Source organism: Sturnus vulgaris, chromosome 7, assembly GCF_052056855.1.
Source record: "Sturnus vulgaris isolate bStuVul1 chromosome 7, bStuVul1.hap1, whole genome shotgun sequence".
Classification (NCBI taxonomy): Eukaryota; Metazoa; Chordata; class Aves; order Passeriformes; family Sturnidae; genus Sturnus; species Sturnus vulgaris.
Window position 1 is genome coordinate 14367846 of NC_142249.1, and position 14098 is coordinate 14381943.

At 39.4% G+C, this 14098-nt stretch overlaps 1 protein-coding gene across 3 annotated transcripts in view; it reads left to right on the top strand.

The window, feature by feature from the left end:
- Positions 1-14098, top strand: part of SPATS2L (spermatogenesis associated serine rich 2 like) — a 144985-nt gene that overhangs the window by 93054 nt on the left and 37833 nt on the right. For all 3 annotated transcript variants that reach the window (XM_088167825.1, XM_014879420.2, XM_088167826.1), the window contains one exon: positions 9822-9885. In XM_088167825.1, the coding sequence (XP_088023951.1) occupies positions 9847-9885 (39 nt within the window). In that variant the 5' untranslated portion in view covers positions 9822-9846. The remainder of the gene's footprint in view (positions 1-9821; positions 9886-14098) is intronic.

Genomic DNA, 14098 nt, shown 5'->3' on the forward strand with positions numbered 1-14098 from the left:
ATTCCAGGACTGAGAATGTACTATACTGTACCAATCTGCTGGTAGAAGTTTGATTCCTTGTCATAATTTATTTCTTGATGTCCAAAACAAGCGTGATTTGAACACTTCCCTGACATTCACTTTTGTACTTCTTCTCTTACTGTTTAGAGAAACCACTGTGATTGAGGCAAGTGATGGTCCCACTTTGCATACTTCCCTGTTAGCATTCCCATGCTCTTGTAGCAGTCCACATTTGGGCAGCTGCAGGAGTACATGAACCGACGCTGTCTCTCGGCATCCCGTTCTGAGCTGGAATAGCAGCCAGTGTCAATGGCTTAATAGCTCAAGTCCCTGGCAAGGACAACTTGGAAGATAATATCTCGTTTGTAAAAACTGAAAGTTAACCTTTTTGGTTGTTTTGCAAGAGGGTCTACATCATGCACATGTAGAATTTGGGTAGATTGTATTTTGCTATTTCACTGCTCTTCATCAGTATGCTTAGGAAGATATTTTGAGGCGCTTGAGGAAGAGCAAGAGGCTAATGTTTATTTTGGCAAGTCTTACTGTGGAAAGAGAGTTTTCTCTGTCTGAATTTGTTTTTCCAGACCCCCCATCCCTCCCTGCTGCCTATCAGAGAGAACCATTTTACTGACCATGTAGTAGCTGAATTCGTTTATTGTCAATTGGGCTCAGCTCTACTAGTATGATATACGTAGTAAACTGGGAATTCAGATTTTGCTGAATCAGTGATGCTGTGCAGATGTTCCTCTAGGATGCCAGCTAGCAGAACACAGACTCTAGGCTTCAGCAACATTCTCCTGCAGAGTGGGGAGGATAAAGAGCCCCTGAGTGCAGCCCCTGAAGGAAGGAGCATCAGAAGCCAGCGAGTGGATACTTTACCCTGAGCAGCCACTGGGCAGTTGTGGTAGTTATGCAGTGGTGCTGGCTTTCCTACCTTTGGAGCTCTGGAGTGGGGATATATCTTTGTTGGCTCTTACCTGGTTCTAGGAGGCTAATAGATGTATTTGAGGGAAATAAGAAAACTCTTTAGAGAAAATCCTCTTCTTTTAAGAATGGCCTAGGGGTTAAAGTACTCTTCTAGTGTAGCAGAAGGCAGGTTTGGAACAGGCACTAGATCTTCAATGCCTGTAGGCTGGAGACATTGCCTTGTCACTGGGCTGCTGGGATGAGTTTTTTCTGTCTCTTGTAGTTGAGCTGTTTCATGTTCTTTATAGAAACATCTATCGGACTCTTAATTTCTTCCAAACTTCCATAGATTTTAATGAGTTGATAATTTCCTGCTATGAAATGAAAAATTACTGGGAGGCTTTCTGCCTTATACTATTTCAATACTTCTGGTATTTTTGTAGTTCACTATAGCTTCTTAATGTGGAGTAGAGTCAGTGTTGCTGTGTGTTACCTTCTTTGGTAAATGGTTGGTTTAAACTGGATGGGTCAAAAAGAAAAGCAATAGGAAGTGCTGTCACCTCGGGTTAGAACTACACGTGCATTTGACCACTCATAGACTTTTAGCAGTATATTTAATAGTTGTTCAGGTGATAAAACCAGCTGGATAGGGAGTTCAAACACATATGTACAACAGTTTAGGTGGGAAACTATTGGCTTTAGATTACTGACTCACTGCTTCACAAGGCAAGCTGTGCAACTATAGAAAGGATCTGGCTTGAAAATAAATGTTTGGCTACCAGTCAGTATGGGAAGAGGATGGGAGGAATTTTCAAAGGTTATGCCTAAGTCCCTTGAATGTTCCATAGGAAATAGCTCTTCTATCCTGTAAAATATCCTTTCATGGAAAAACCTGCTGCTGTGCAACAAGACTCCCTTCCAGAAATTTGACTTTTTTTAAAATTTGAATTCCTAGGTTTTGTTTAAGATGTGTACTGTCACATGTGTTTTGGGGATGTTTTTCAATGTTTAGAATGCTATTTAAAAAAAGTAATGGTACTTAGTTTCTTTTCAAACTTATTTTACTTTAAATTATGATTATTTCATAAAGAATTTTATTCATTTTTTGTATGTCTGTGTGCCTGCCTATAGGGATACATACACACACATATATATATATATGTATGTATGTAGGTATGTCAGCAGTTACAGAGTATTTACTTTGTACTGGTACCTGTCTGTTGAATCATGAATATATAGCTCTACAAAGGACTTGCATGTGTCCCCTCCTGCAGTTCTGTTCTTCATTGCAATAAGTTGCTGTAAATAATGCACAGCTGGCCTTTCTTTATGTGCTTTTCAAATTGATCTCCGTTGCTCACATGTAGGATGGCATTAATGACCTTTATATAAATTACTGGTTTGGATCCTTCTCAGCCTGAGCTGTATTCTACAGAGGTAGCAGGTTGTTACACTTCAGGTCGTTGAGGTGGTAACTGGTAACTGTCAGAGGGTGTCAGTCACTTGTTGTGAATGAACACCAGCTCATACAGTGACCCCAGTCTCTGGGGAAGCCACACTGAAACTTGTGTTAAAGAAGAGCTTTGCTTGGATAGGACACACCCAGCATTCAACGACTCTACAGGAAGAGGGTTTGTGAGCAACCTCACTTGTAACCAAGGGTGAGTTGTTTGTATATCACTGAATACTTGTAAACTGGATGAAATGCTAATAGAGTTTGGGAAAGATGCCAGTCAGTAGGTTTCTTTGAACCCTCTCTTAATGCGACCTTAGTAAGGACTAGAGTGTTCCTCTGCAGGGTTCTCATACAGTGGAGCTGCAACACCAAGTGCAGGGAGGACCTGAGGATCCCTCACACACCACATTTCTGTGAAAACACAAATGCCTGTGGAGCCCACATAAGCAGTGGTCTGGCTTCTCACACACTGGAACTTGGGAGAAGGAAGCAGGTCAGCTGACAAGAGGGGAGAAGCACAGGCCCTCTGGGTTACATGGATAGTACCATCTCTGCTTAGAAGGGGAGAGCATAACAAGGTCAAAGAGCAGTGGATTTTATCAGAATGAGGTACAGAACTTACTGGTGCCTAACTACTTTGTTGCAATACTGATTGGACATGGCAGTGTGTCTGTGGTACCTGCTTAGATCCATTCCTGCCCATGGCAGAAATCTGACTAGGATAGAAGACAGAAGGACACTGACCCAGGTGCTGAGGACTGTCCTTCCTCCCATATCCCACTCTCACCTTTGTCCCTTTTTTCTTTTCAGCAGATAGGTCTGTGTTCTCTCAGATATGGACTTTATAGTTTTAAATAGCATAACCAAGTTCCTGATGCACCACTGCATTTTCCAAACCTTTACCCCTTACTGCCCGTTTCCAAGCGAGCAGCCTGCAAGGCTGTAGATCTGAGACATCTGCTTCTTCCTCAGACTGTCTAGTCAGACATTTCAGAAATCCTCAGGAGGAGGTGATAAACAATGAGGGAGCATAAGCCTCCTTTTTGTAGGAATCCAGAGCTACATGTGGAATCAGTGAGACATTTTATTTCCTGCATCCTGTTTCCAGATCTGCAGCCAATAGGTTTCAGGCAGAGTGTGACCAGTAGAGAGTCTGGCTGCAATAGCTGAGCAGGAGGGAGAATGCAGAGGCAACAGCTGCATTCTGTGATTGAGACAAGCGTGACCAGGGACAGTGGTGGGACTGGACTCTGCAAATGGGAAATATTCTGGAATGTGTGTGCACTCCCATACATATGTTTATCCAGGCATTTAAAGGAAAGGATTTTGAAGGCCTCAGATGTCATGAAACTTACCCGGGGTGCTTAACTAGTCTGAAGTGGCTAATCTCAAACTTCCAAAAACCAGGAAATACCAAATGGTGGTATGGATAAAAAATTTCTATATGCAGTCATTAGACAGATATAAAACAGTACTGGAAACACCAGCTCTCTCATTTCATGTTGGTTTTACAAGGTGTGTTCATTCCTAGTGGCACAAAAGGCTAAAAGGACAGCTGTGAGGACACTTGTTAATACGGCCTGGGTGCTCCTGACTCTGGTTATGTTTGTGCATTTAATTATTATGTTTATCTTTAGACATGAGACTACAGCAAATAGAAAATCATACCCCTTGCTAATCTCAAGATACTGAAGACAAATGTCTGAATCTTGATATGTCTTGTAGTTTCACAGTCAGTGGAATGCTGATGTTTGCCCATTTGACCTAGTTAATTTTTTCTTCTATTTAAATAAAATCAGAGTGAAAACGAAAATAATTCCTTTCTGAAATGCTTGAATTTTGGAATTTCACTCTCGGAGTTTTTTCAGTCTTTCTGGTGCAGTAGCTTAAAACTGCATTAAAAATATTGTGTTCATCTCAGGCTTCATGTGCAGTTCTCTAGTAGCATTTCTTTATAATGAGAAACAAAGTCAAATGTGAAATGGAGGCCATGTGTCTCTGATTCTGCTGGCTTTGCTTTTACCTGGGGCATGTGGAAGTCTGCGGGCAAGGCAGTGTAATATAATATATATGGGTGGATAGGAATCCCATTTGAAAATGAGATGTAATTCTGTAGAGAAGGTAGAAATAGAGAAGATGAAAGCATAGTGCTAAAATCTCATTAGATACTGTCATGGTTTAATACCAGCCAGCAACTAAGCACCACACAGCTGCTCATTCACTGCCTCCCCATGGGAGTGAGCTTTGAGTGGCAGAGCTTTGTATGCTGGGCCTGACATCACATGATATGGAATATCCCTTTGCTCAGCTGTCCTGGCTCTGTCCACTCCCAATTTCTTGTGCCCCTCAGCCTCCTCACTGCTGGGGTGGGGTGAGAGGCAGGAAAGGTCTTGATGCTGTGTAAGAAAGCTGGCAGTAACTACAACATCCCTGTGCTGTAGCTACTGTGAGGAAAATTAACTCAATCCCAGCCAGAACCAGCAAAGATACTTAGCAGTTTTTTCCTATTTTTTGAAGTTCCCCTAAAATTATGATTCCTTTTTTCTGACCATACCTGTCTAGCCTTTTGGATCTGGGGGATTTTGACAGAACTATTTGGAAATGAGAAAACTATCTGTAATTAAAAATAGAAAATAATTAAAATTCATATTCTGGTATTGTTTTACTTCATGAAAAAATTCAGTGACAAATTGTAAACTAGTTTCTCTTTTAATAGACAAAGATCACTCAGTGACTGGGATTAGAGAAGCACTGGCAAGGGTCAAGTCAGACCTGGAATTCTTGGTTTGCTGGGCTAGTATTTCCTTATAAAAGGAAACAGTTGCAGTGGGCAGATGAGGAATCCAACACCAGATTATGATGTGCTGTTTAATGGGGAATTTTCGGATCCCCCTTGCCAGAGTTGTGTTTTCAGATATCAGAAGCAGTAGAGCAGGTGTCACACACAGTCTCCTCTCTGATAGACTTTACTGTGACACAGGGTATTTTCACAAATTGTATCTTTCTGGCAACCCTTATGCTTTCATAAACTACTTTTCCTCTCCGTGCATTTGCAAGGAGATTTTGGTGTTGTTGTTAGGAGTGGGGAGCATCTGACCGAGTTTTGAAGCGTGGAATTGAAATGTGCCAGGTTTGCAGCAATGGCAAGACACAGAGTTGTTGTTATCTGCTTGAGATGCAGGCAATCCCACCCATCCATAATGTTGTGTAGAATGGAGTGTTTGTCAGCTTTACCCGAGGGGCTGGCTGGCTGGAAGGTGTCTGTGGGCCAAACACCTCTGATGCTCATTCCAGTGGGAAGGTGGTGGGCATTCTTTGGAAGCTTAACACAGCAGCAGTGGGATTTCACTGCTGCTTGGAGACAGAAAGGAAACTTCTGTAAAGACTGGGCAAGCAGCCACAAAATGTAGGTTCTGACAGGTGAGCTCTGACATATTTTTGTGCAGTGGTTAAAGGCCTGTTACAGTTCCTGTAACTGTCTGCCTGCTGGACGTTGCTGCTTACAGTTAAGGTCAGCAGGACAGAACGTGTGCCAGCAGCACAGATGCCCTGGTTCAGATTCATGGAAGCTTAAAACTGCATAGACTAATATGAATTGCTTCATCTGGTAGAGAAGTAAAACTCTGCCAAAAGTAGTCCAGTCTTCTCTGCAGCATTCCCTTGAATGCTATTGAAATGCTTAATTTTACAAGGCAAGTGAAACGTCTCATTTGGATGTGTGTAATAGCTTTAGAAAAAACACCCTGTCAGTATTTGAGGTCAGGATGTAATGAGAAACTGAGAGTGATCTCCTGCTCCAGGTAGTGCATTTGGAAATTTGTATCAGAAATTAATGACCCATTTATATAAGAGATTTTGTAGTTTGTTGGGTTTTTTCCATCAATTTCTTTTTCTTGGAAGTCTTTTGGAATAATTTGCAGTGACATTTCAGGAGCAGAAACGCAAGCAGGAGATGGTGGAGAAAGACAAAGCATGTAAACTGACATTCAAGCTGAGAATCTCTGATATACAGTATGTTTTGTGTGTTTTAGATCTTGTACTTATATTAACTTAATCTTGACCAGTGCAAATCTGTCAGAGACCTTTCTCTAAACATCCTTTTGTGTGCATGCTGTTGGTGACATGTAAAGTATGTTCTCCACTGATTTTAGGTGCCTTAGGTCTCAGCTGAGGGTCCTATTTTGATGTTCCACAACTCACACAGAAAGCAGCTTTGCTGAAGAACTCAAGATGAGAATGTAGCAGCTCAAACTTAGAGCCCAGCCTGGAGATAAAGCTTGTAAACTTTAGTGGGAATATTTTGTTCATAAAATTATGGATGTGCTATAGTTTTTTGCCAAAGGATTAGAAACTAAGTAATTGTTAAACACTGAGATTAAAATAACACCAGAGAAAAAAACACTAGTTTAAGTCAATAAATCAGTTAGTGCTACAATGAGAAAATTAAATTTCGTAGCTATAAAGTATAGCCATAAAGGATGATGATTTTAAAAATTAGTACAGCATTGACATTTTCCTTTTAATATATGATCTGTATTTTATGTAACAAGCAGTGCTGGACTGAGTTATATAAACGAGCAGGTGTTTTATGCATGTTATTTCAATTATCTGTCCTTGGAGAAGGTGAATGAAAAATAGCTCCAACTCAGTTTTAGCATCTTCATTTTAACAGTTGTAATATGCATATTAATGAAGTGTGTGAAGTTTAGAGAAATGGATCCATTTGTAAAAGCTGATGTCCTCTTAGTTCTTTATCTTAAAAGGAAAAGAAAAAAGAGAGAAAGGAAGAAAAAAGCAGAGACTATGTTTCATGTAGCATGCCAGGTCTTTTTGAAACAGCTTGCAGTTGCAAGCTAGCTGAATCAGCACCACATTTATTGGTGGAAGGCTGTAATCATAGTAGCACCTGCAGTGCACAGCAAAGAAGAGGCACATCAAATTCTGGCAAGGTGTTGAATGGAGTTCTTATGTCTGGTTTTAAATCAAGTCAATGCATTGCTACAAAGAATAGAATTGGTCAAGTAGTAGGGTTTAATCAACAGAATTAATTTAAATTTCCACGATTATTTAGCTAGTATCTTTGAAGATATCTTAGTTGAGAGGCATGAGGCTTTCACAAAGTATCATTATTCGGATTAATTTGCTTCATACAATGTGCAGTTTTAAAATGTGCAATTTTGATACAAAATTGATAACGTATGTTGAAAAAGAACCTTAGGGTTTAAAGTGACAAAGATCTTTTCCCATTACTTGTTTTTAGAGATGAGTAAACTTTTAAGTCCAGAAGAGTTTGTTAGCTCTCTTAGTGAGTTTGTTTCTGTGTTGTGTGTTTGGTTCTTCAAGAGCAGATTTTACTTTTTTTTGTTAATGTTGTTATGAGGTGCTGGATTGGATTAAGTGTATTTGAATCAGTGTGCAAGAGTGCATTGATCAGTTGTCTCTAACATTACAAAATCTGCTCGCTACTAGATAGAAGAGCAAACCAGTCAAATTCCTTAACTATTCCTTACCATACAGTTATCTCTGTAACAGAGAATAGGACCCATCCAGCATGGGTTTGATGTCACTAGGTACAAGCCATGCTTTTATGAGAAGCAGCAAGGGAGATGAAGACTTAGAGTAACTTTAGAGCTGATTTTTCCAGTCTGCTTGGGAAAATTGATTATATCTCATGTTCTTTGTCCCTTTGGCATGAGAAATAGCTGACAGCAAAAGACAAGTAAGTACATTTTAAAAAGTTGTCTAGGTACTATAGACTACAAGCATTTCTCAATATCTTTCTTTTGTTATTGGAAAACACTAAATATTGGAAATGGAATTGCCCTGAACTTACCTTCTGTGTGATCTTTCTGCCTGCTCTGTCCAGATGTTTTTAATTCTGCTTCTAGCCTTTGGGTGGGCTTGACAAAGAAACTAATTTGAGCTCTTTGATTCTTCATGTAAGGAGGGGCAGGAAGGGCAACCTTCCACTCAGAGATACGAGCAGAGACAGTAAAGCCTTCAGAGTGACACAGTGGCCCAGTTGCCAAGAGGTCTTATCAAACAAGACTCCAGTCTTGGCTAAGTGTTTGAGCCACTGACTTAATACAGGTAAAAGGTATTAAAATTCTAGTAGAGCATCTGTTCATGGTATAGTAAAATGGAGATGGCAGGAGCAACCTTCCTCATTTCAAGCATGTCTTTTTAACAGCTGGATGGAAATGGAAATGGTTACTTTTGTCTTTTGACTCTTCACTCTTCATCAGACCAAAACTCAAATGGACTTACTTTTCTTCTTCCTATTATCTCTTCCCCATATGCTTCCTCAGCTCTCATCTCTTTAGTTAGAAAATGGGTGCATACAGAAATTAATTCTGTAATTCATTTAAATGTTGTCACTGAATACTGTAAGAGAAGTGCTTAATTTCTGGAGTTTGAACTCTACTAAACTTCTGCATTTCAAAGAAGTTAAGGGAGGATTGTTTAAGGGCATTGAAAGAGATTTAGAAGAATTTTTGGAGCACATATCAGTCCACATAGCAAATGGGGTAAAGGAGGTGTTCTAACTTAAAAACTTAGAATGATCTTAGGGGTCCATTCTCATATATCTATACTTAGACCTTTTTATCAGTGCACAATAGAGTTAAAGAGAGTCACCAAACCAAGCTTGTATTTCATTTGACTTAGTCTTTGCTGTAATTCTTTGTGTGTGATTTAATTTTAAAACGTGAAGATTCAGCTCTGTTCCTTAGTGAAGCTTAAGGCAGTTGGTTTTGATGGAAGCAAGATTAGGCAATGGGACTCCTTTCCCTGTGTTAACTCTTCATCATGTGGTAGAGTGTCTCTCACTTACCCAGACACATAACTGCAAATAGAAAGCATATTGGAGGGTTTCTTTAATCACATGCAAATTCCGTTCATGTGCCCAAGTTTTCAGAGAAGACTCAGAGATTTACAGACCCTGTTAGTTTCAGTAGGAGCTGTGTGACTAAATCCTCTGAATTAGTTTTGAATTAAAAACGAACAATAAACAGCCGTGCAGCACTTGTCAGCCCAACCTCCTGGCACATTTAGCTGCTTTTTAGGACTGCATCAATTGATAAATTCTTTTGGCAAAATTTGAAGAGGCTGGTGAATGAGAAAACAGGAGCTGTTGAGTTCATCTAAGGTACTCCTGCTCTTTACAGCCTCAGAGCAGCGTATGGGAGACATGGCTGGGAGAAGTGTGATATGCCTTCTATTCACATTCATAACTATAAGGCAATTTTAAATGTGCTTGCAGAACTAATGTGGGGAAGGTAGGAAATGTGGACTAGCTTTACCTTTTGGCAGGGTTGAGCACTGCTGTGCAGGACATTGTGTTCTCATGTTTCTCTGATGCTTACAGGTACGCATATGCAATTAATCATTACAGATGTAGCTTTGACAGGTTGGAACTAAAACCTCCAAATTAATCTCTTCGATTTTTTTCTCATTTCAGAGACACTACTCTACTCTGAACAGAAATGGCAGAAATCAATTCTCCTGTAAATATCAAGGAAAAGGTAGGTTCAGATAACAGTACAATGCAAACCAAAGTTATATTTGCATACATATTTAATTTCTGTTCTTTCCAACACTGTTCACATACTGAACTTAATTATGTATTGACTCTGTGCATGAAGTTAAGTACACAGACAGGTATTGATAGGACTAATCTGAATCTTGCTTGATGAGAAGTATTTTTACTTTTTTGTGGAAAGACTGTTTTGTCAGCTAGTCTCCTCTTATTCTTTTGTAATTCCTGTGCACACTGATGCTGTGGAGAGCAGCACTTTGGATGATTACTGCTGTACAAAATGCAACCATTAAAGAAACATGCCCTTTAGAAATAATTTTCTGCCTAAAAATGTTATGCCTACAATACTTAAAGCAATTCCTAAAAGTGCAGGACCTGAAAAAAGTAGATTACTTTTTCCTATGAAAGTATGTCTGCTTTTAACTGCATTCCATGAGTCAGTCTTCTCCATATCCTTGGCTAGAGCTGGAGCCTCGTCACGCTTTCAGGAGCAGCAAAGGACCTAAAGCTAATTAGGGTATGAGGTAGGTCAGGAGATCTTTTGTGACTCCCAGCAGGCAGATTGTGAAGAGACCATCTAACTGCAGAACTTCTTTTACTCTATCTCTCCTTATGGGAAACAGTTCCTTACCTGTTGTACTGCCCAGGTGCCTGTTTTTTGAGTAGTTATACCTTGTATTTGTTACTAACATCTCAGTTGCTCGTTGTGATAGAGGATTTGCATGTCAATATGAATCTCCATCTTGGTGATGAATGTCTTCCTTAGTTCTTAATAACAGCACAGGGTTTTAAAATTGAGTAGCATGATGATTTTGCCATAGAAAGTAATGTCATCAAATTCTTTTCCATGGTGCCAGAGTGCTCAAAGGTAAAGTACAGTAATTCTCAAAATACTACTTAGTAAATCAGTTGAAGCTCTGCATATTTACTGTGTAGCTTGAAATTTTTTATTTAAGTCAGTTTTACAAGTGCAGGATTTTACAAATCATGTTTGTCTCTTTTAATTTCGAGAATGAGGAACTGCAACAGGAGTTTTATTCACGGTCGATATCTGCTGTTCCAAGTGTGGTATCTGCTGGGAGTGCCCAAAATCAAATGTTTATGAGCATGTGTTTTAAGACAGGAAAATAATTGGATCAATACACTCTAATATAAATTGTTCCACTCTTTATTCCTGTGTCTTCCATCAGTATTTAGTACTACTAAATCCCTATGCCAGATTGAAAACTTAGTTTAATAGCAGTTGAAATTCTTTTGCAAAATCACTGGGTTTTATCCTGGAAAATACAGATTAATAACCTGTTGCATAGAGGGTTAGTGACCGAACAATATAAGCCTCATGCAGTTTACATAGATCAGCTGAGAAGGTGTCATGCTCAGAGAGCCATTGCACCTGGCCAAGTCCCTCTTGTTTTAAAGCAGGGTTGCAATGGCTGCATTTGGTATCTTGTATTTGGTTGACCATATGGGCAGCAACAAACTGAGTAACTGTGAAGTGTCTGTAGCTTCAGAAGTCTTTGAATGATGCTCTAGAACTATGAGGAAAGAGTTGGACAAGTAAGTCCTGCAGAGTTGCCTTTGATAATACTTGCACATAAACTTCCAAAACATGAGGATTTCATTTGCATGTTTGAAAAGTAGACATATTTACAGTGTGCTGGTAAGAGAGTAAAAATGACATCCCTTTCTCACTTAGCTTACAGAACTTCCATGGTCATGCCTCACAACATGGAAGCAGAGTTTAACGTTTACTTTTATCCACCTTTTGCGAGACAATATTTCTGGGTTAAAAAAACAAGGTTTATAAATAAAATAGTTCTGCTGAGCTCCACAGATCACTTGCCATCAATGCAAATACAAGCAGGCTTGGTTTAAAAGAACAGACTAGAATACAGTCCCTTCCCAGTTCTCCCTTTCTTCTACCTTAGTGCTTGCAAATGATAATGTACTCAAGACTTTAATCTTGCTAAGACTTGTATGAAGCCAAAGGAGCTGTACATCTGCACACAAATACTTATTCATGTAAGTTTCTGTGAAAGTAGCATACAGGTTTCTCCTTAAATAGAAGGTTGTTTCACTGTGACAAAAATGTGGTGCAGATCCCATACAGATTTCAGCATGTTCTTTTGTTGGGGGAGAGGGGGGCAGTTGTTTGGGGGTTTTTTTCAGTGGTAACCTTTCCCTGTGTTCTCTCCATGAGCAGCTTCTTCTCTTCATGATCTGTTGTTCAAGAAAGTAAAACCTCTGCCACTATTTTAAAAGTGAGTGTGAGGCTAGTGCAGACATTTTGGACATGATGCTCACAGCCAGGCTCTGTAAAGCCCAACCCCTGAATTTGAGTCATAAGAGAATGCTACTGTGGTAGGGATACTTATATAATTCATCCTTGGCATTTCAGCTGAAATAGTTCATGGAGTCAATAGGTTAAACATTCTATTTTATATCTTCTTTTTTCTCCCTCAAGAGATTTATATAAATGTTGGCCTGTGATGTTGGGAAGGCTAATGAAAGTTTCCATAGTTGGCAGAGACTCCTGCAGCTGTGATACTCTTGTGGGGGAGCCAGGACTGTTTCAATTACCATATTTTCATGCATATAACCCACAGATTTTCTAGAATAACCTAAGTTCTACATTTCAGCAGACACAAAGGTCATTAATTGCCTGCATAACTAGTATAAGAAGTTTACCATCAGGATCTTCTCAGAATAATTCCTCTGCCCTGACCCTTCCTGTTGTCTTCCTTCACTATGCCACTCTCTCTCTTGCCTCTGATAACACTCATAATGATCTCTATGCCTGAAACTAAGTAAGGATTTATTTTTTGTATCAGGATTTTCAGAGACAGAGTGTTATACATAGTTCAGATCATATGCACAAAAGTTGACTGGATTAAGGGGTAAAATGAGCCAAACTCATTGGCTTGCACCCAAAATCCGTAAAATCAAAGGAGATATTCAAGCATTAACCTAGTACAGCACCAGAAGAGGTGCTGAGATTTTGAATTACAAGGCTTCCAAAGAAGAAGCAATTGGAGTGAGGAAGACAAGTGATGTATTGTGTCCTGCAACAATTAGGCCCTCTTAGTTTAACAAGAGAAGAGTGAATATCAGGCACTCCCCAGAATAATCATTCATCTCTGGCATGTGACTTTGGTTTTGATCCAAAGAAGTATCAGGAATTGTTTAAACTTCAGGACTTGCTTTTGGGCCCATATTTTTTATTTTTTCTTTTTTTTTTAATTCACTGTTGTCTAAACATGTTTGAACAAGTGAGATCTACTGTCAGCTGGAGTTAGCAAAACGCTCATTCAGATGAAGTCTTCTTTTGAGATTCTGTTAGGAATGAGGTTTTGCTGAAGTTCTCCTGAAAGGCTTGCTTTCTCATTTGTCATTTCAAGTGTCAGAGCTGGAGCAGCAGATGGGCAGAACTGCAAGAAGGAAATTTTATTCAGATGTGGTTTTGGAGGTTTCACAGTTTTGTTTGCATTACACCATAAATGTGTTTTTTATAAGCAATAGTCAGCATGCAAGCAAAGAGTAGAATTTAGAGTGGAAGGAATGGAAGTAGTATGTAAATTTAAAATCGTGCATTACAAAAGCAGGTAATTTCCAAGCTGTGATTTCACTTTCTCCTTAAAGTTGAACTTTGCAGCTGTTCTTTGCCCATGTGTTGAAGTAGATGACTGTTCAAAGACCAGAAAAGTTGGTCAAAATGCACTTTCATCACTTGGTAAACCATTTAACTTGGATATCATAGACTCACGTCTGTAAATGGTGCTGTCACCACTCAAGTAGAACAGTTCTTACTAAGCCAAACTTCTTAAAAATCTTGAAAGAACATCCTAGAATGTGTGGGTTTCTATTTGATGGATAAGGGTGCAATAATACATCCATGACAAGTGCCTAAAGAAGTTTACTGCAGCAAGTAGAACTTTTTTTGGAGCTTACTAGCAAGATAATCAGGGTGATGAACAGGTCATGTAGTAGAGAGAGAGAGAGGCACAGATCTGACCAATGCTGCCATTTTGCTCAAAGGGGATACTAGCAACACTTGTTCAGTTTGTCAGGGTGAACTTAGTAAAGCTTCTGCAAAAATGTCTCTAGTGTAAGAATCAGCCTCTTAATGCAACCAAGACAAATTGTATTCATGAAATATGTTTGTGTAGAAGTTCAAAACCTTTTTAAAAATTCTACCATAA